This window comes from Bufo gargarizans, chromosome 8 (genome assembly GCF_014858855.1).
Source record: "Bufo gargarizans isolate SCDJY-AF-19 chromosome 8, ASM1485885v1, whole genome shotgun sequence".
Taxonomy (NCBI): Eukaryota; Metazoa; Chordata; class Amphibia; order Anura; family Bufonidae; genus Bufo; species Bufo gargarizans.
The window spans coordinates 8,473,685-8,497,529 of NC_058087.1; the positions used below are offsets into that span (position 1 = coordinate 8,473,685).

At 40.9% G+C, this 23,845-nt stretch overlaps 1 protein-coding gene across 1 annotated transcript in view; it reads right to left on the reverse strand.

Annotated features, from left to right (window-relative positions):
- Nucleotides 1–23,845, reverse strand: part of LRP1B (LDL receptor related protein 1B) — a 1,294,122-nt gene that overhangs the window by 125,180 nt on the left and 1,145,097 nt on the right. The window contains 5 exon segments of the mRNA XM_044303104.1: nucleotides 1,015–1,147; nucleotides 2,883–2,989; nucleotides 12,117–12,246; nucleotides 15,881–15,987; nucleotides 21,413–21,529. Coding sequence (XP_044159039.1) covers nucleotides 1,015–1,147; nucleotides 2,883–2,989; nucleotides 12,117–12,246; nucleotides 15,881–15,987; nucleotides 21,413–21,529 — 594 coding nt within the window.

The following is a 23,845-nucleotide window of genomic DNA, read 5'->3' on the forward strand; positions in this document are numbered from 1 at the left end:
ATGGGGAGAGCTGAACCCGGACAACCCCTTTAACTGATCAATGACAATGCTGAGAGTTGGTCCCCCACCCATGTGATATTGATGACCTAATCTAAGGACAGTACATCAGTATCAAAGTCCCAGACAACCTCTATAAACTTATTAACATTTCAAGCTAAAAGGCTTGGGGGAGAAGGGAAAAGATTGTTGAATGTTATTTTATAAATTATTATTAATAATTGTTGTTCATTAGTTTATTTATTTGCATATTTTTTCAGTATTTTATTTTATTTATTATTGTTTATTAACTATTTTATCTGAGAACCAGTGAACGCAAGAAAAACATATATGCTATTAAATTTATTTATTATCCTTCTTTGAATATCCATTTTGCAAACAAGGGCTCTTATACATACAAAGCCCTATGCCCTGGCCCTGTATGGTGGCCCACAGTCTTTCCATGAGTCTTGGGCCAACCTCCATCTTCTGGATGCTTACAGTCCATTTCTAGACCACCCAATCACAAAGGTGAAGGGATAATCCATGGCTGGCCCTGCTCTCCAAGCGCTCCATAGGAACAGCACGGCCTGCATCTATGGCACATAATCTCTAATTTATTAACATTTCCATTTCCTTGCATCTTAGACAAAAGGAACAATTAGATACCAGAGCCATAGCATCACACTCCATAAATGTATTTTGTAATGTGCTGTAAGAATTTCTCTCTATAACAACGTATTTAAGAAATGCACAGTGACTTATCCTGATGAGCCTTATCGTGCCGATCTCATCAAAAAGCCATAAAGACATAAATCCACTAAATAACGCCGAGGGAAACCAGTGTTTTACAAAGAAAAAGTCCTGTCGTTTTAAGCAGATGAAGATAGGTCGCAATGGTCCATGCTACGATCCCACAGCATTGCATTTATCAGCCTGATGGCGCACATGGGTGTTACTAGTTTATTAGAGCAGACAGAGCAAATGAGATGCACAAGAGCGAATTTCATCTCAGAGAGGGGAATAAGACTTTCTAACCTCTCTCACAGTTATCTTCATCGCTGCTGTCTACACAGTCATGGACTCCGTCGCACAGCCATCTGACAGGGATGCAGTAGGCCTTATTGCGGCATCGAAACTGGTGGTCTTTGCAGTCAGTCACACAATCAACCTAAGGATGGAAAACGAGAAAAAGTTATTCAGAGTCAGACCAAGTAATGTGAGCAAATGGAAAAATGACCCGCAGTCTGAAACACGTTCATTTCTGTTCTGGATTATTTACAAACTTGTTGCAGATTTTCCCCATTCCACATACGAATACAAGTCAAAACATGCAATCAAATCCGCAAGCAATTCTATCGCTGATGATTTTGCTGCATATTACCCGTGGATTTTCAGCAACATCTGCAACTACAGATTTCAAAGCCACCGATTCCTCTATTAGCGGGATTTAGTGGTGATTTGCTGCTGCAGATTTTGGTTGATTTTCTACACAAAGCTTTAACAGCAAATTCGGCTGACCCTAGATATGGCCAAAAATCCAAGCAACCCTTTCTTCCCGCACAATCCAGACAATCCTACTGAGTACTATATTCCTATTCATCATCATCACAATCATTTAGCTTCATGTCCAGGGCACTTAATTGTACCAGGAATTTACATCCTGCGGTGAAAGGTACTTACTTAATGAATCGCCAAATTTTTTCAGAATTTTCATCTTCATACTATACTGCTCCTATTGATACAATACACATACCCTTGGTGGTGTTCCCATATTGCTATCCCCTCGCTCTATACCTCTTGGCATGATAGCTGGGCGCAGGCAGGTGCCGTTGGGTTTCTGCCCAATGCTAATTTGTCGTCTTAAAGCTTTGCCGGCATCCAATGCCTTTCTTTGTAAGTGTTATGATTCATTTATCATATGCATCCTCTAAGTCCGAGATAACTTTGGCGTTCCACGATTTTGTGACCAATTGCCACTAGTTTATGAACATGATCCTCAGCCTGGTTCCACATGTTGTAGCCACTTCACTGGCTGCAGTGAGCCAGCAATGCTGCTGAAACCGCTCCAGCATGTAGATTGATGTGATTTTCAAATTGACAGCAGCTCAATGCAGTTTCAATGACCACATAATAAACTGCAGATTAGCTACATAACTGCATTGCTATTAACAATAAATATGCTATTAGCTGCACATAATCTGGTTTGCATGTCGGTGCAATTTTGGGTGCATAACTCAAAGTTGATATACAATTAGGGATGAGTGAACTTGTGTTTTGTTTTCAAGTTCGGTGTACAGTACAGGTTTGGGGTTCGGGTTATCTAAGAATTCGGTTATGGATTTCGTTCCGGTAGCGGAATCCATAACGGTATTCTTAGATAACAAGAACCTTGTACTTCAAACTTGAAAACACAAGTTCGCTCGTCCCTATATATAATCTTGAAAACTCTAAAGGCCCTTTTACATAGGCCAACTGGGCAGACAACTGCCGTAAAAAAGCAATTTTTTCCCCAATGATTACCTGATCATCAGTGGAGCTGAGACCTGAATTCACATGCAGCGATCATCTCCTCTGTATGGGGAAGAGTGATCACTGCTGTGATTGATCATCCCCATACAGATACATTTTCTGTGCAGCTGCTAAGGGGGTGCTGCTGCCCAGAAACATTGATTTTAGATGCTTCATCAACAATTCTTTCATCCAATGCATTTGGTGGCTCATTGGGTGATTGACACTGCCTTTATGTGCTCCAATTATTGGAAAGAAGGGTTTGTACAAATGTTTGTTCCAATATCTTTGTCTTAAATGTTTGTTCCAATATCTTTGTCTTAATCACTAGACTTTTTGATTCTTTGACATTATACCCAACCATGCAGGGATACACTTCTAAAATAAAACCTTACCTCATCGGAGCCATCGGCACAATCATATTCCCCATTACACCTGAGGTAGGCCGAGATGCAGCCACCACTGTCACAGACGTACTCACTGGAGGAACAGGTTGGCGAGGCTGTTAGAGAGAGGATGCAATAGATGAACTGAATGTTTAAGAAGCATATTACTATTTAGTGAAACCAATAATGGCGGAGAGTCAATGACAACCTAACCTCACACTCACAGTATATTTGTGTGTGTTTGGTGAATCTCAAAAATGAATGATAATATTAAAAACATAAACCACCCAAAATGAGGGTTACTAATCTGTAACTGAACAGTATCTGTATGCCACAAGTCCCGTGCTAAGAATTGGCTATAATCAACCTTAAGCAATGTAAAAACCTCATTGTCATGTAGACTATTCAGCCGCACAATGTAAAACAAGATGCAACAAATGTCTCGGGTTAATACAGAATTAGTCTGTCAATGGACTAGCGGGCAAAGTTGTCTAGTAACTGTCTATCCTATGATATTACTCTTGGGAATATGCTGAAGGTTTGAGCAAATCGTAGTACCCATAGTGGACTTCAATCTGAATTTCATGGAACATGCAATTTGCCGCAAAGCCACATTTCCTTGGGATTTGTGGTAATTATTAAATTTTTCCTGAAATGGGAGTAAAAGCACAAAATATACATAGACACCTCATCCATTCGAGCACAAAGAGGCCGCTGTGGCCATCATTAAGACCTTGTGCGCCATAACGTATGATGTCACCAATAGTGATGAGCGAATTTCTCAAAAATTTGATTCGGCCGATTCACAGAATTTTTTGAAAAAATTTGGTTCAATCCGAATTTATTCAAAGCAAATTGCATTAAAAACAGCTATTTCCTGACTATAGAGAGCCTTTATAGTAATGTAGAACACTGTGCCTTGCAGTAACACGCATAGGGAGTCTGCTGTGGTAGTGAAATAATACTGTGAGTCAGTATGAAATGCAGATGACAGGTGGCGCTCTTAGAATCACTGCACGCTTCATTTATTTGGGCAGTCACAGGGCCAAAACTGACCAAATAACTCAAGTGTTAACTCAACCTTTACAGGTCAATGTTAGCGTCAAGAAAAAGTGCACTCCTTTTGCACAGTTGGCAGCTGATTTCACATAGATGTCTACAGAACCTGTTCTATTAAACGCTTATACAAGTAGAGCCCCCCCCCCCCCCCCCGACAGAGTGCAGAGGGTGTGAGCAATAAGTTTGCGTTGACGTCACTAATTATTTTGCCCTTCCTCTGATTCATCAGAACAATAACCCCCAAAAAATGGATCCTGTCTATGGAGCATCTGCCTTCACTTGGTCAGTAATACATAAGTATTGCTAAAGCCCAAAAAACTGGAGTGGATCCAAAACAGAGATGACGCGTGAATGGAATATCTGCACATCTTCAGTTTTTTTCCCATTCCTGCTTCTGGCTACCAAATCATAAGCCAATACTGATGCAAAATAGGGACCATGTCATGCAGGCCTTACAGCTGTTACATAGACAGGATCTGTTGTGCGTCTCTATATTCTTTCCTTCTGAAAGATCAGAAGAAAGGTCAAAGAAATGATGATGTTAGCCAGGCCGAAAGGCAAAATAGTGGTCCAGTCATGAAGTGGGTAGGGTGGGAACAGCATGTGAAGTCCACAGAGTGGCCCAGTGGCATAGTGGTGTGGAAGCAGCATGAGGAGACCATAGAGTGGCACAAAAAAAGTGTCAAGGTGGCAGCAGCAGCATCAGGAGGCCATAGAATGGCACAATGATAGTGTGGAGGCGGCAGCAGCAGCATCATGAAGCCACATAGTGGCATAATGACAGAGCGTGGAGGTGGCGGAAGCTTGAGCATCAGGATGAGGCCACATGGCGACACAATGACAGTGTGGAGGTGGCGTCAGCATGAGGAGACAGCAGAGTGGCACAATGACAGAGTGTGGAGGTGGCAGCAGAAGCAGCATCAGGAGGAGGCCACAGGGTGGCTCAATGACAGAGTGTGGAGGTAGCGGCAGCAGCATCATCAGGAGGAGGCCACAGGGTGGCACAATGACAGTGTGGAGGTGGCAGCAGTATCAGGAGGCCACATAGTGGCACAATGACAGTGTGGAGGTGGCAGCAGCATCATCAGGAGGCCACAGAGTGGCACAATGACAGAGCGTGGAAATGGCGGCAGCAGCATCAGGAGGAGTCCACAGGGTGACCCAATGACAGTATGGAGGTGGCAGGAGCAGCATCAGGAGGCCACAGAAGGGCAAGGTGACATAGTGTTGAGGTAACAGCAGCATCGGGAGACCACAGAGTGCCAAGGTGACATAGTGTGGAGGTGGAAGAAGCATCAGGTGACAGAGTGGGGAGGTGGGTGGCAATACCAGTACCAGCTGAAGATGGTGGGTGAAAGAAGGAGCACTTGGCATCAGATGTCTGGCATCAGAAGGGTGACAGAATCAGAATAGTAGCTGAGGCAGGTAGCCAGAAGAAACCGGTCTATTTTGTCAAAGTGTTGGTGTGGCTGCATGGATGATCTAGTCTGATGCATCAGGCATTTTGAGTGTAAATCCTAGCTGATCCACGCCTTATTTATCTTGACAAAGGTCAATCTCTCCACATTATTGGTGGACAGGTGAGTTCTTCTTGGGGTAACTATGGCCCCCGCCGCACTAAACACCCACTCTGGTGCCACACTACTGGCAGGGCAGGACAGCTTTTCCAGGGCAAACTCTGCTAGTTGTGGCCACGCCCAGTAGTACAGCGGGTCTTCAATGTGGCGTGGCAGGGTACTATCCAAGTATGTCACAACCTGCTGGTTCAGGTCCGGCTCCAGGTCTAGCTGATGTTGCTGCTGGTGAGTAGTTTCTTCACTAGGCAGGTGAAGAAAGCTGCTTATCAGCGACTCTAGACTCAAGTTACTGCTGATGGAGTTGGAACTGCTCCTACCTCCGCATCCTTCCACAGCAGTCATGGCAGAGGAACTTGAGCGCAAAAGGCCCCCCCCAGTCAGACCTGCAAGAGGATGGACGATGGTGCAGATAGGCAGCAGTCAACTGACTACATAGGATGTCTCTATAGTAGTTCAGTTTGTCCTCCCTCTCAGCGGGTGTAAAAAAGGCCCCCCTTTTGGACCGGTAGCAAGGGTCCAACAAGGTGGAGAGCCAGAGGTCATCCGTCTGCCGAATGGTGACAATTCGGTTGTCACTACGCAAGCAAGTGAGCATGCATCGGGCCATTTGTGCAAGTGACTCGGTGGGACTCCTTGCCTCCATCTCCTCTGCATCCTGACACGGTGTGTCTGGGTATGGATATATATTTTTGCTATTAATACACAGCAAAAAGGGATGTAATTTTCTCACTTCACCACACAATGACAAATACTTTTTTTTTGTGCCACTAATACACGCAAAAAAGTGCTTTAGAACATATAACTGCACCGCTGAATGGCATATAGGCCCTTACTTTTTTCCACTTATACACTCCACAAAAGGCTTTAGAACATATAACTGCACTGCTGAACGGCAAATAATATATATTTTTTGCCACTAATACACGCCACAAAAGGGCTATAATGTTCTCACTTTACCACACAACAGCTAATAAGCCCTCTTTTTCCCACTAATACAAGCCAAAAAATGCTTTAGAACACATAACAGCACCGTGCAAGGGCAAATAAGACATATAAATATTTCCTTGTAACCCTGTTAATGGCTGTATCAAACAGCACTTGCACCCCAATATCAAGAACGGTTTGCTGGAATTACAGAGCAGTATAATGGCAATTTGGATCACAGTCAGTGCAGCAAGGTGTAATAGGATTGTTCCTATTACCCAGGCTGTAACCTCCCCTTCTGAACCCTGTTCTGTTTCAATACTGTGGAATGAGTCCTCCCTATCCTTTCCCTGAACTTCTATACAGCAAAATAAAAGTTTTAAAGTCTTTCCTAGCACTGTCCCTATCGCCTGCTGACATCTCTCCCTGCACTAAGTACACTGGAAAATGGCTGAACCCAAGATGGCTGAGGCTATTTATAGGGCTGTGACATGACATGGATGTCTGGCTGTTGATTAGCTGCATGCATGGCATTGTGGGTAATCCCTTGTTCCCAGAGTTCTTTGCTCCATGTCTTAACACGTGCAGCAGCGGAAATTTAGATTCAGTGCAAATAGAATTTTTCCTGAAATTCTGATCGAATTCCACTTTGTCAACTTCAATTCGCTCATCTCTAGTCACCAAAGCGGCTAGCCCAAGATTTTGCACAGGATCTTCAATCAAGATGACCGCGGCGGCCTCTTTGCGCTTAAATGAATGAGGTGAGTGATATTATTATTATTATTTTACTGATTAACCACTAAAGGCCCTCATTTTTCATCTCAGATGCCGTAATCAGAGATGAACGTGGCATGTTAGGTGTCCAGAGTTGGGGGGCAGCACAATCGCCATTCCCCATCATTGCGTTTACTACTTACAAAGAAATTCTCTTTGTGACTAAGTGATTGGTCACAAGACAAATTTATTTGTGAAATTCAGTGAAGGAGCCAAATAGAATTTTTGTAAACTTCACTCAACACTACCGGAGGGCACTGCCCTGACCAGGAGGCACTCAAAGTTTATGAACAGTGGAAAACACTGCTCTACCAGTTACCTTACCATTTCATGGGGTATTACAACAACCTAAACATATCACCTAAGTGTCTGATAGGTGAGAGTCCATCTGCTGGGACACTAATAGGTCCCATGTTTTTGTTTTTTTTCAATATACACACAACTGGGAGAAGATATACTTTAGCTGTGAGTCATTTGTACACACAAGCTTAACATTATCCATTAATAGATTATCATGCAATTTGGTAACCCAAGGGTTTCATGGTTCTAATGGCTAAGACATCGGTATCCATAGCCTTTATTGCCTAGGAACCAGCAAACATGCGAGTCTCACTGCGACCTCATTCATTCCTACAGCAGCCTTGCTACTCTGCGATATTTGGGCGTACGATGCTAAAAATTGCGATGTAGCCGTACCCTTAAATCCAACCCAAAAAATAACCTGCCCCTTGTCAAATAGGACAAAGAAAGAATGCTGCAATTATGGAATACTGTCCTCTAATGAGCTATTTTATGAAACTGATTTTAAAAGAAAAGAAGTAAAAATCACTCGGCTGCTGAGGACATTACCGCTAATGGTATTTTATTTACATATGAAACAGACATGCCGCCACTTAGCATTGAACTCAGGCTCGAATAATAACTTCTAAATGCATTTTGTTGCGGAATTTGAAAAAGTATTTCCATTAATTTGTTCACAATTCTTTCGTAGAGACTTTATCTCTTCTATTTAAAAATTGTTTGAGTTTTATCATATTATGGCTGCTACTGTATCCAAGGCTGTGACCTCCTCTGGAAAGAATGCAAACCCTGTACGCAGTAGTTAACAACGGCAGTTTTAGTAGGAGAATTCCATTGACAATACAAGATTGGCCATGTGTAGGAATTAGTGTTGGGCGAGCATGCTCGGCCGAACACCATTTTGAATGGAGCATCGCAATGCTCGGCACATTGTGGTGCTTGGCCGAACACCGCGTGTGCTCGAGCGCGATGCTCGAATCTCGTCCCCACACTTTTATTGCCTGCTACGCAGCCAATAAGCGTGCGGGAAAGTACAGGCACTCACTGTAATGCTGTAACAGGGTTTACTGTTGAAAGGTGTTAGAGACCCAAAAGTCCTTTTAAGGACTATTGTTTTATCTGGCTGCAATATATATTATTGGCGCAACCTGCGCTAATTTGCGTGCAATTGTTTGGCTGCTGCTGACAGTGACACAACCTCTGCTACATCTGTTGTGTTACATTTGTGCATCCTAAATATCTGTGACATTCAGCGTAATTGTTTGGCCGCTGCTGACAGCGACATTACCTGCGCTATATCTCCTGTATAACGTTTGCAGATCCTAAATATCTGTGACATTCTGTGTAATTTATTTGCGCATACACTTACAAAACCTGCGCAACTGTACGTGTCACATACTTGCAAGCATATATACCATTTAAAGTGCTCAATGCGAGCAGTAAGCGACAGGGAAGTGGCCGTGCTGCTGATGGTGCACGCAGAGGCCGTGGTGAAACTGTGCCTGCTGCCAGAGCACAAGAAACACACTCATCCACGATACCAAGCTTCATGTCCCAGTTTGCAGGGCGGTGCAGGACACCCCTTTAGAAGTCACAGCAGTGCGACCAGGTGGCTGGTTGGATTGCAGCAGATAATGCATCCAGTCAGTTAAACACCACCCTGTCTTCCACAAAGTCCAGTCTCAGTAGCCAAGAGTCTGGTCAACAGAATCCTCACCCTGACCCTCTTTCCTCCCACCATGGAGAGTCTTGGCAAACAAGGGGTGGGTGTTCTGCAGTTTGGCGCTTTTTTGATGAAAGTGCGGACGATAATAGAATTATCATTTGCAACCTGTGCCGTACCAAAATGAGCAGGGGCATGAACACTAGCAACCTCACCACAACCAGCATGATCCACCACATGGCATCAAAGCACCCTAATAGGTGGACCGAATGCCTGGGGCCACAATCAGTGTCTGCGGGTCACACCAATGCTTTATCTTCCCAAGTGTTACGTGCTGGCCAATCCCCTGTCCAAGACGCAGTTCCGAATGCCTACAGTCCTGCACCTGGACCATCGCAAGCACCATCAGTTACCACAAAAAAGGGTATATGGTTCAATCTTCTTTTTCTCATCCTCCTCCATCTTCTGCTCCATCATATCAACAAGGGTATTAGGCTGTTCTCTATTCTTTAGAGGGTCAGCTCAGCACCAGACTCTCACTCCTAATGTTTTAGAGGGTCAGCTCAACAGCAGGCCCTCGCCCCTAATGTTTTAGAAGGTCACCAGCAGGCCATCAATCATAATTTTTCAAGAGTGTGTATGATGCCTCCTTTATGTGTAATAAAGGGTGTATTGGAGCGCCGGTTCCTTGTCATTTTTGGCAGCCCTTTCCCTTAGTGCATAGACTTTATGAGAGTAGGAGTTTCATTACCTGAACAATTGTACCACATTGTGAATGAGGCCCTCCATTATGTGATATACAGGTTGTATCGGAGTGCCTTTTCTTTGTAATTTTTGGCAGCACTTGCACTTTATATACAAGTAAATATACAGGAAAGAAGGTTTCCTAACAATTTATCCTCTAAAATCGATTTTATTTGTTGTTGCGTATTATTGTCAGTCTATAAAAATGGCTAACCTCCTGCACTCCAGCCGTGGAAAAACTACGACTCCCAAGATGTGCGCTTGCTTGGCTGTTCTCGGCACTCCATAGAAATGAATGGAGCATGCTGGGAGTCGTAGGTTCACCACAGCTGGAGTGTCAGAGGTTACCCATCACTGCTCTATGGTGCCAACGTCCTCTTGTTTACAATACTCTGCAAACCAGATAAAGTACAATAATGCCATAGTCACAAAGCACATTAAGTGCTAATGCTAGGCTTAGTTATAAAGTGAGATGCTTGGCAAATGCATTTTGTACAAAACTATTAGAGCCCCTCTGCCAAACGTCAAGGCAGACGGGCTCAATGGTTTTGTACAAAATGCATTTGTCAAGCATCTCACTTTATAAATAAGCCTAGCATTAGCACTTAATGTGCTTTGTGACTATGGCATTATTGTACTTTATCTGGTTTGCAGAGTACTGCTGCATTGTCTTTTTTCTCAATGTTTTCAGCCATGGCAGCGGGCACCTGCGAATTGGGATAACTAACCCACTTTTTTTTTATTGTTTACAGTAGGAATAGCAGCCCAGAAGCACAAAGTGCAGAAAAAGAGAAAAAATAAAAATCAAGGAAAAGTTTTATCTAATGGAGAGAAAGTTTACAGTTTAATACATTCTCATTAAGACTTATGATTGGATGTTGTGTTTTTCTGCATTTCATATTGCGTTGGAAAGAACAGCATATGGTTCAATGAAAAGAGAATAAGTGAATGCATGTGGTTGTATAGCGTTCTGCCTTCTTTTATAAAAAGCCAGTCTGTGGCGGCAGGGTTACTATTAATGATGCTTAATTAGCCAAGCTGTAGCTGCTAGAACAGATGATAAAGGATGCGATAAAGAGAAGAGCGCTTGACACAAGTGTTTAATTCCGCTGAGCGTTTCAATAGCCTCTCAAGAGTTGTATTTGTAAACACATGGGTGGCGTTATTATCTGATGGGGATGTCAATGATGTGTCATTTCTTGGATATAAACCTATTAAACACCTATTGAAGAATATAGCAAATGATAGCGTTGTCTTTAAATGTATAACTAATGTGAATCCTTATGAGATAGTTAAATAATCACCAAAAAAGAAAAAGAGGCTACAACGTACACAGAGCAATGACAATGGATGGGTACAGAGGGGAGGTAAACAGTTGGGGGCGTGTCCCTGCACAGACTCTATCCAATCAGTGCTGCCATTATCAGACTGTGCAGGTAAACCCCGCCCCAACTGGTTACCTCCCTCTGTACCCTTACTGAAGGCTAATAGCAATTAATTCATAACTTCTAGTAGACATAATAAAGGAATGGCACAACATAGAGTCATAAGAATAGATGCTCCAGAATTGTTATTACATGGGGAATACATGGAGCTATTAAAATAGGCATGTCAGGAGAGGGGACAGACCCTCTTTAATGCCTGAAGTTTATTTAGAATTTTATTGCTAATAGGTTCCCTTTAAGGACGGAAACACTATAATTCTATATATAAGTCTATATTCTTAGTATTAATGAACAAACTGGTATATACTTTATTATAATCAGACTACGGGGGTCATTTATTAAACAGAGATGTGCCTAAATTAGGTATATTTCTGGCGCAGATTGTGGTGCAAAGGTCCTTTGCGCCGCAATCTGCAACTTCTCTCTGCTCATGCCAGGTCTAAAAAAGGGGACGTGGAGTGGGCCGGGGAAGCAGACAGTACGGTAGGCCCATCTCATTTACCAGTTTCTATGCCTGGTTTAGGCATAGAAAATGGTTTAAATGTAAGACAGTTCGGAGGCTATGGAGCTATGAAGTTATGGAGAGGCCGGCGCAAGTGCGGGGCTTTATTAAGGCCAGACAGTAAAATCGACCCTACCAGACAGTATGCCTGGTTTAATATTCTTGATCCTGCTGAGGGCTGCTTATTAAAATGTGGCCATATGTTCAAAACTAATATCCATCAGTAGACATGAGAACTCTGAATCATTAGAATACCTGGCTCGCAATTATTCTCATCGTCTCCGGTTTTACAGTCCTCATGTCCATCACATTTCCATTTGGCGGCTATGCACTGGCCGGTGGCACACTGGAACTGGTCTTTGGAGCAGCTGTTCGCACAGTTTCTCTGTCCGGTACAGAAAAATATGGAAATGCATTCATTGAGTATCAAAAATAATATTCTAAGGAGCAAATAATATACTGAAGAACAGAGAGCTGAGCAGACCTTTTGTAGTAAAGCTACACTATGGGCTCAGTCGCTTAAAGGGGTTCTCCAGAGTAACAAAGTAACTGAGGTGAGAAACCATAAGATGGCATAGAGACGTTAAATGGCCCAAAAGTCCAACCACTAGTAGTCTTCACTTATGGGAAGATAGAAAGTCCAATCCAATCCCTGCGCCATTCATAAATATCCTCAATACTGGGAGCCCCCAGAAACACTTACCTACATATGTGCTAATAATTTCAGCAATTGTTTTATAAGTTTATTTTTTATAGCTCAGAATTACTAGACCTTTAAATAGGAAACTCTTGAAAGCCTCTTTTGATGTGGTCATTGTGTCTCCTATTTGGATCACACCATGGAATGATGTCAGGGGCTCTATAAAACTATGAGAGGTATGAGCCCCCTATCATGGTGCAGCGTTCTACCAGTCAGGACAGAAGGGCATAAAGGACACAGCGGTTGCTGCTGGCGAGTGAAGGCATGCACTGATGTAGCGATAGTACATTGTTTTCAATATTTTTACTAAACATTGTGACTTATCATTTTTGGTCCTCACCGCAGTGTTATCCCGAACCTGGGTAACGAGCATTCACGTTTTCCAAAAGCTTTACTCGGTGTAACAGTTAATGTTCCTATTGTTCACAGATAATAAACCGTTTCTTTGTCTACTCTGAGGGCGAATAAGGATATCACTTTTTTTTTCTCCCAGGTACAGGCAAAATACAAACGCAGCTCAAGGCAATGCTTTATTTGCAATGAAATGAGAGGAAGGAATTGAAGTGCCATATTTCAATTTTTGCAATCCAGTTCACCATCCTCTGGAGCCTTTTTAGAGGAACATATTTGAATTTGCTGTAGATTTTCAATGATATTCGAAGTTGAAAGAAAAGTTTCAACTTTCAAAAGTTAGAAAAAGATATTCTAGAAGTAGCAAATCAAAAATCTATCTATTTATTTATCGCATATCTATCTATCTAAATATCTATATCATATCTATCTATTTATCTATCTATCTATCTATCTATCTATCTATCTATCTATCTATTTATCTATCTATCTATAACAAAAAGCAGCAGCAGCAGCAGATGTGAAGAGTGGGTGCGATCCCTCATGAACTGTAGGCTACAAGTGGGCTGAAACATTGCAACTGACACCCTTTATCTACATTGGAGTTCTGCCTCATCATTTGATTTTTAGATATCTATCTAGATGAAAGATGAGAATTAGGCAGCACTGCAGTCTCTTGCATATGGATGGAGTGCCAGTGGCCGAGGAGACGATCCTGCTCCAAACGAATAAACTGAAGAAATTCCACAGCACATCCGAGAGGTAAAATAAATGTAGTGACTTTATTCACCAGACAGAATAAAGTCACTACATTTATTTTACCTCTTGGATGTGCTGTGGAATTTCTTCAGTTTTATCTATCTATCTATCTATTATCTATCTATCTATCTATCTATCTATCTATCTATCTTTAGATTGTCACTTTTATAAAATGCTGAAGTTTGGATATAGTAATATATACAGGTCCTTCTAAAAAATTTTGCATATTGTGATAAAGTTCATTATTTTCTGTAATGTACTGATAAACATTAGACTTTCATATATTTTAGATTCATTACACACAACTGAAGTAGTTCAAGCCTTTTATTGTTTTAATATTGATGATTTTGGCATACAGCTCATGAAAACCCCAAATTCCTATCTAAAAAAATTAGCATATCATGAAAAGGTTCTCTAAACGAGCTATTAACCTAATCATCTGAATCAACTAATTAACTCTAAACACCTTCAAAAGATTCCTGAGGCTTTTAAAAACTCCCAGCCTGGTTCATTACTCAAAACCGCAATCATGGGTAAGACTGCCGACCTGACTGCTGTCCAGAAGGCCATCATTGACACCCTCAAGCAAGAGGGTAAGACAGAGAAAGACATGTCTGAAGGAATAGGCTGTGCCCAGAGTGCTGTATCAAGGCACCTCAGTAGGAAGTCTGTGGGAAGGAAAAAGTGTGGCAGAAAACGCTGCACAACGAGAAGAGGTGACCGGACCCTGAGGAAGATTGTGGAGAAGGACCGATTCCAGACCTTGGGGGACCTGCGGAAGCAGTGGACTGAGTCTGGAGTAGAAACATCCAGAGCCACCGTGTACAGGCGTGTGCAGGAAATGGGCTACAGGTGCCGCATTCCCCAGAAACAGCGGCAGAAGCGCCGGACCTGGGCTACATAGAAGCAGCACAGGACTGTTGCTCAGTGGTCCAAAGTACTTTTTTCGGATGAAAGCAAATTTTGCATGTCATTCGGAAATCAAGGTGCCAGAGTCTGGAGGAAGACTGGGGAGAGGGAAATGCCAAAATGCCTGAAGTCCAGTGTCAAGTACCCACAGTCAGTGATGGTCTGGGGTGCCATGTCAGCTGCTGGTGTTGGTCCACTGTGTTTTATCAAGGGCAGGGTCAATGCAGCTAGCTATCAGGAGATTTTGGAGCACTTCATGCTTCCATCTGCTGAAAAGCTTTATGGAGATGAAGATTTCATTTTTCAGCATGACCTGGCACCTGCTCACAGTGCCAAAACCACTGGTAAATGGTTTACTGACCATGGTATTACTGGGCTCAATTGGCCTGCCAACTCTCCTGACCTGAACCCCATAGAGAATCTGTGGGATATTGGGAAGAGAAAGTTGAGAGACGCAAGACCCAACACTCTGGATGAGCTTAAGGCCGCTATCGAAGCATCCTGGGCCTCCATAACACCTCAGCAGTGCCATAGGCTGATTGCCTCCATGCCACGCCGCATTGAAGCAGTCATTTCTGCAAAAGGATTCCCGACCAAGTATTGAGTGCAGAACTGAACATCATTATTTGAAGGTGGACTTTTCTTGTATTAAAAACACTTTTCTTTTATTGGTCGGATGAAATATGCTAATTTTTTTAGATAGGAAATTTAGGTTTTCATGAGCTGTATGCCAAAATCATCAATATTAAAACAATAAAAGGTTTGAACTACTTCAGTTGTGTGTAATGAATCTAAAATATATGAAAGTCTAATGTTTATCAGTACATTACAGAAAATAATGAACTTTATCACAATATGCAAATTTTTTTAGAAGGACTTGTATATATATATATTTTTTTTTCCCATACCGCTCTCACCACTATTTTTAGGTGTATTTTTGTGAGGACATGCTGCAGCATCATATTTACTGTAATTTAGTTTTTTTTTACAAACGTATTTATTTATTTTCAAAAAAGTGAAAGTGCAACATTGTCCAAGGCTGGCCTCTAGTATTGCAGCTCAGCTCCTTTTACTTGAACAGGATTACCTCGCAATACCAGACACTGCCAAGGATGGATGGCACTGTTTTTAAAAAAAAAAAATACAACCCTAATTCCTTATTTATTAATTAATTAATTTTTACAATCCCTTTAAATAAGAATTTCAGATCTGCTACTTGTGTACTCATTTGACAATATATCAGTAAAATCTACTAAAGTATCTATTACAGGAGAAGGAGTATATAATATGCCAGAATCACCTCATCCGTTCCATCTGCACAGTCGTATTCTCCATCACACCAAAACCTGGCGGAAATGCAGTCCCCGTTCCCGCAGAGAAACTCTTTCAATGCACACGTCTGAGGTTCTGCAATAAACATGAGGGAAATAAGACACTATTACAACATGTTAAGGTAATGCAGCTAAAACATTGAACATACAATATAAGTAACAAAGCATCCAATACCAGTATACTAATGAAAGAGAACTGTCAGGAAAAGTATGTGGGCTTCTTGCTGCCCAGCAGTTCATCTGTCCAGTGTTTGGACCCCTATCATTCTGTAGCACCACAAATCCCATTTTGCTGTCATGAGAAATCCATTTTAAAAGTAAAAAATTCTCAGTATCTGGAATCACCACTAGGTGGAGCTCAGTGTGTATTTGCTTCATATGCATTAAATGTAATGAGTTGTGTAAACACATAAGCAGTCAAATCCTTCTCAACCTGGTGATAGCCTTATAAATACAGCTATGGCCACCCTTACTTTTATGTTATTTTTATTTGTTTACCATGTCTCTTATTAATTAGGGCATGTGTACGCTGTTCCATCAAACTGAACTAGTTGGATCCAAGAAATTAGCAATTAGGGGTGTGGGAAATACAAGACCAGAAGAAACAGGACGATCTCTCAGAGCAGTCAAGCAGAGCAAAGAGAGAGGCCACCAAAATACTTCCTTGGCTATCGACATAAGATAGCTGTCGTCTGAACATTTGTTTGGCCAACAGCTATCCTTTCTGACCTGGCCAAGCATGCATGTGATCTTGATAGAAATAGTGGAGAATCCAAGAACATAAGGATGTGCATTAGAGATAAGCAAATTGATTCTTACAAATCAATTTGTATCATCAACCAGCGTTCAAGTGACAGGGTGGGGCATATCTATCAGCCTTGACAATCTGAGTAGCAGCGCAAGCGCTGGGGCTCTTCTTCCAGAGCTGGAGCACCAACTGCGCATGCATGTGGAAGCGGAAACAGAGGCTCTGCACTTGCACTGTTACTCAAATCAGTGGCGCATGGATGAGATTGTCAGGGCTGACGGAGATGTCTGGTCCTGTCAATCATGTGGCAGAAAGAGCATCTTCAGCTACGGTGACAGCCCCTTGCAGGTGAAGAACTCTGGTTGATGAAACAATTCAATTCACACAACTCGATTCACTAATTGGTATGGTAAAATTCAAAAGCCTGAACCTTCTCTGCTCCAACAACTGTCCTCAGTAGAAAGTCAGATGGCTCCCATACACATTAGACAGTCCACCATTCTTGTCGACATCAGTGGGGTTGACCTACAGTATATGCATCTAATATGGCCACCTCAAAAGGATACTTTAAAGGGGTTCTACTGGAAGATAAAGCAAGGACTATTTTCATATTCCAGAAACCCTTGTCTGCAATACCAGGCACAACCTATGGACAGGAGTAGCGCTGTTGTTGTCAAAAAAAAATAATCTAAACCATTTTCTTCAAATTCTGGACAACCCCTTTTAGAGGGGGTTAATACATGTAAAAAGTCGTTTAGGTAGCACAAGTGTAAAATCCCTACTCAGTGTCTGGTCTTACTATCCTGAAACACATCCACTATGAAAGAGTGAGAGGCACATCTAGCGATGAGCGAATCTCAGGATAAATTTGATTCACTGCAAAGTAGAATTTCCTTGTGCTATGCCGTAGCGAATAGATTTAACCTGAAATAGTGTAAAAAACAAACAGTAGACGGTTTCTTAATTCAGTGTTTCGGTAGCGAACCATGCATTGTTCTCTAGTTACAGTCCAAGCAGGAATGTAGGAGAGCAATGATGTGCCTACTGATGAGTAAACAATAAAAAAAAAATATGATTTGGCTGCTTTGCCGCATTTTACAAAAAAATCAGCTTTGTGACAAATTGCCTCGTCACAAAGTGCATTTCTTTGAAACTAGTTGGTGCAATGACAGGAAGCGGCGATTGCACCGCTCACCATCCTTGTGCCACTTAGATGCCGCGTGCATATATGATCACGCCATCTGATATTAATAACAGAGCGTAAAATGAAAAACAAAAAAAACATACTTACCTGATCCAGTTGCTCACCACGGGCCGGCCGCCGCCATCTTGAAGATCTCGGCCGAAATCTTGTGAGCTGTGAAGGATGACATTACCATGCCTGCCAGCATGATGATGTCATCTCGGACAAGACCTTCAATCAAGATGGCGGCGGCCGGCCCGTCGTGAGCAAAATTAATTAAGAAACATCATCTACTGAATTTCAAAAATGGAATACGAAGTAATAAAAAGTAGCATTTTGTCACACTCTAGTTGAAATTGGTCTTCAACAAAGGACCTGTGCCAGTACCTATCCCAACGTGTCTGTTTAGTAAATACTTGCATTGCGTATGAAATATATGGAGCATCTTCTCTCATAGCTTTGCATTGTGACACTTCTCTGCTATTCCTCTTAGAAAATGTATGAATAAATTGATCACTGGGTGTTACCATTTACTTTGTCAAATGGAGTATGTCCCTGCACAGCCTGGCACTGGTCAACACTGGCTGGACAATGTCCTTGTGTAAGGATGCACCCCCAATTGGAAACACCCAGTGATCAGTTACTGTATATCATAAATTTCTAGGAGAAATAAGAGTAAGACTGCACAATTCATAACTTTCATGAAAAGGATCCAAAATTGTTATTTCCTGAGAAATATAAGCAGTTAGCGAAACAGACGTGCCAGGGGAGATGACAGCTCCTCTTTATATGAAGTCACTCAATTTATTGCAGATCAATGATTATCCCCTGAGCAGACAGCAACTATAAAATGATCCTGTACCTTTAAAAATAAATCTATTGAATCAAAAAGATAAATACAGGCTTGAAAGATCTATGGTTTTGATTGATATCTGGAGAGTACATGAAATCTATACATTCTCAATTATTCTGACGATATGTAATATATGGAGACAGGACAATAATTATAAGCGTTTGATGTGGTGTTATCTATGCCTTTCTAAAAAGGTCACATACAAGACAAATAACAGCTGCGCTCACAACATTCACTTTATTCCAGACTGTCAATACCGGAATTTTATTCCCTAGAATCAACATGCAATTATCTCAATACAGTCAAACAAAATGTGGCCTCTGAATAAAAGCCTGTAATGTTGTAGAGACTGCTTTTTTCCCCCCTGTCATTTATCATCTTGATTTCATCAGACTTGTCCCATGGATTTGCAGTAACTCAGTGGATCACTGCTAAAGAGTTAAATTCACACTAAAGAGTTAATTGTTGCGATTTATTGGTTAAGCATTCATATGGTGAAGTGTTCTCCTTTTTACTTGTGCACTATGAATTCCGAATAGTTTTGTATGGTCAACATATAGTTAAACAGCAGTCTTTTTAGTGCAGTTGTATTCGTGATGGGCTAGTCCCACACCCTCTGCATTCCAGCATTGCTATAGTTAATGGGGCCTGATGGGAACAGAATGCAGAGAGATCCGGCAGGCTGTTCAATTACAGGAAATATGTTAAACTGGTAACCTTACCAATAAATCATAGCTCTGTGGTCTATAATACACACAAAAAAAAACTGATTTGGAGAGATAAAGGTTGCCAGTGACTTTAAATGGGATTGTTCTTGAAAAACCTTTATCACTTATTCATAGGATTGTTGACAAGTGTGCGATCACTGGAGTTTGCTCACTGGGAACAGCAGCAATCAACAGTACTGTCCCTTTAATCCCTTTAGCCCATCCTTAGTATTGACCATCAATGCTTGATCGGTATTGGCCTATCCTCTGTAAATCAGCACAATGAAGGGATCGGTATTGTTTACACATGAATGGGCTGTAGTACTGAGCATAGCTATCTGTATGGACTAGCCTCTGTGCTTGTTGGGTATAACCTTATCGGAGTAATATGCCCTGTTCTCTTGTTATCAGCTCCCCCCTTACTAAACTAACTTTGTCTCTTAAGTTTGTGAGAAATACATCTTGTGAGATCAAGACAAGCTGTCTGCTCTCAAAAAGATCAGATAACATCATATAGAAATCTATGGAGAGGGGAGGGGAGAAAAGGAGAAAGGAAGTGCAGCGAGAGACATGATTCAGCAGTTTCATCAGCTAATAGTAAGTGGTATAGCTCACCCAAGGAGCTTTATTCACATTTATACTGTTCATTACTTCTCTATAACGTTCTATACAGTTCTCTTAGAGTGAGTGAGAGAGCTAGGAAGCAGAATATGCCATCACTATGAGTAGTCTATGAGGAGAAGCTAGTCAGCCATCAGCTGATAGACAGCTAATAATTAGAGATACTGGATACAAAGGAGAAAACTGCTAAAATACTAAAATGCCCAAGATATTAGTCGTATAATCTAGTTGTATAATGGTCAGATATAGTTCTATTAATCCTTTCGCTACCAGAGCCGTACATGTATGGCACTGGAGCAATGGCCGGTGGGTCTCCGCTGTTTCAAACAGTAGAGACCTGCAGCTAATGACCACAATCGGCAATATTTCAGACCTTTGTCATTAAAACCTTTATATGCCTTGATCAAGTGTGATCATTGCATCTAAAGGGTGAAAAACCTGGAAGCTCACGGTTCCAGCGTTCTTACTGGCATCTTCTACGGCCAATAAGAATTCCGGTCATTGATTTCAATATGCTGGGTCTCTCTGAAGAGACCCAGGGTATTGAAGCTACAATTCTTTATTTGGCCAGCAGGTGGCAAGCCAACAGAAAAAAAAAAATGCAATTCTGTACCAATATGAATATATCAGAAATTTTCTGTAGAGTAAAAAAATAAATACATAAATAACAAATAAATACATAAATAACAAAAAATATAAACATCATGGGCATCACCGCGTTTGAAAATGCCTGTACTAATAAAATATAAAAATAATCATAAATAATGAAATGTGATTAAAAAGTCATACATACTCCAAAAGGGTATCAATAAAACTAAAGCTCGCCCTACAAAAAATTAGCCCTCACACAGCTCAGTAGATATAACTATAAAAACGCAATGGGGGTAAGAATATGGTGATGTAAAAAAAAATATATATTTCAACGTTTTTATTTATTTTTATACTATTTAGACATAAATAAAATATAAATACGTGGTATGTTTGTAATCTTATTGACCCAGAGAATGAAGAGCACAAGTTAGTTTTTCCACAAAGGGAAAGCTGTAGGGACAAATCCCATAAAAAGGTGGAGGAATTTTTTCTAATTCCACCCCATTTGGAATTTTTTTCCCACTTCCCACTACATTGTATGCCATAAAAATGAAAACAAAAAACCTCTGGTATCATAAGGGTAAAACAAGTATACACATATGGCAGCTTATTCTAATAAGTCATCTGAAAAGATAGGTACAATATGCTGTATAGTTCCGTAGAACCTTTTGAAAGGAGATGGACTTCCTATATCTAAACTGCTGTATATATTTCCGACTAGTTGCAAGATTTCTGAAAACATTATACTTAAAAAAAAAAAGTCTGCACAGTATTCTACAACACGCTGAAAACACTTACTGCATAATTCCTCATCTGAGTTATCTCCACAGTCATTTTGACCATCACATCGCCAGTGATCGGGAATGCAATTCTTATTTTTGCACTGATACTCATGCGGGCTGCAGGTCTTTTTATCTGTAAGTAAAAAAGGAAATTCTGCTTAATAAATAATAAGAAAATACAAGAAAAAATAAAGGCATCCACAAGGCAGCAGTTAAGAAACACTGTGCCATACTGCAATTTTTACCACCACATGGCAGACATTGTGGCAACCCATTGGAAATAAAAGAACTTGTGTAATCATTATATAAACCTGCTGAGTTTCTGTATTCAGGTCTTGTAAAATTCAAATTGCTGAACAGATGAAGAATAGAAGGGCATTGGTGGCAACACCTAGCGTATGAGATCACTGAAAAAGATACTACAAAATGGATGGTAAGATGGAGAAGAAGTCAACATGGGTTCTTCAGTCATTCATTGCCTGCAGAAATGGATATTAATAAAATGTTTTAATCTACCCTACCAAAGTGAAATGTGCTCCATCCAGAAGATCCTCCATTGGGTTCTCATAGGGGCTAGATAAACAAAAGTCCAAAAGATCCATCAGGATTTTAGTGGAGTTATACATGTTCTGTATAACCAGGGGGACAATCACTCATCTCCTTGGTGGGTCTGAAGCACCCTAGTCCTAAAGCTGTACCCTACTATCCCATACTTTCCCATATAGGATTGTTCACGTTGGATACATTCATCTAAGATTTTGGGTCTCCGTGGAGAATTAGGGCTCACTGTTGTTGGATGTAGAGGAACTGCAATGTCAAAGCTCATGGGTTACGGGAAATCCATTGAAACCAATAGACAACCACACCACTCAGCCTATCAAATGAGTTCATTTTGAACACAAAAGCTGTGCCCTACTAGCCCATGCATTCCCATATTGTATTGTTAAAGTTGGACATATTTTTCTAAAATTTTGGGTCTGAAGCACCCTAGTTCTAAGCTCACAGTTGTTGGGTGCAGAGGAATTGCAATGTTAATGCTAACGGGTAATGGGGAACCCGTTGAAATCAATGGACAACCAAAGGACCCAGGCTTTCAAATGAGCTCCTTTTGTGTTAAGCATGGATAGAGTCTACCGTCTTGAATCAAATCATTCATTTTGAACATGAAACCAGAGAGGGTTTGTTTGTTCTTTAATTACCAGCGCATTCTCATTTATTGGTTATAGCCATTGATGGGTTTAATGAGTTGGACATAGTCTCTGTGCTAATGTTGAAAACAATTTATCTAAGTAATTAACACAGCAATTCGCTGAATGCTCCCCGTAATATAAATGAAATGTACGCAACATACATTCAGGAATTTATGGTGGAACAGCATGGATAAATGTGTGTTTGTTTCTCCAGAATCTACACGGGCCGTGCGTTGTGTTATAGTTTATGATGTTCATTAAACGAGAGCTGCTTTCTTCGGATATTAGGACGTTTTTCGTGGTTGGTGAATAATTTTTGCAAAGAAAAAAAAAATCTAGACAATAATCTACCACAACTAAGAAGCCAGCAGAGCATCAGGAACCATATTATTTTAATTATTTTTGAAAAACAACAAATACAGTAATTAGGTTTATTGTATTAGAACTTAAAGAACCACTGCCTATTCATTCTGAGGATCTTTTAGAGTCCTAGCAGCCACTTTGACTAACATGGTAAATACTTTGCTCTACTTACATCATTATCATTGCTCCATTCACATCCAAAGGTACATGTAGTATACTGAATTCCTGCTACCAGAGAGTTGTGTATCGGGGGATTTTGAAGGACAGTCTATTGCTTTAATATACACAACCATATAAACATTATAAGAAAAGTTGTACTCAGGTTATATCATATTTTACCCAAGATTCCTTCCTTGTAACATGTGTTTGTATTCCTTTTACCAAGCCTGTAAGAACTAAATACAAGTCTGTGGATCTTGCAGCATATTGTATAGTGAATTGTATCTAATTGTGTCCTGTCAGGATCAAAAACAAGTCTGTAAATCATGGAGAAGCAGTGTACTTTGCTTACAGGGACGTGGAATTTTCTAATGCTTCTTGTTACCTGCCTGGTAACGACCAAAAATAACTTTGTAAAATCTTTCTCAAGCAACTTAAGCAGGGAGGAATCATGGCTTCAGATGGAAAAAAATGCTGAATATTCTAAAAAACTAATATTTACCACTATATTCAATACAGTGCTATATATTCCTTTTTGAACCACGCCTGTATGGTTTGCATATTATTTGCATATTATGCAATCATTACATTGCCGAATTTTGAAGTAAAAAAAAAGTTAAATAAAAAGAATATTCAAATTTGCAAATGTTCGATGAATATTTTACAAAATATTTGCGAAATATCGCAAATTCGAATCTGACCCCTGCCCCTCATCACTATTAAGGGACCAAAAACAA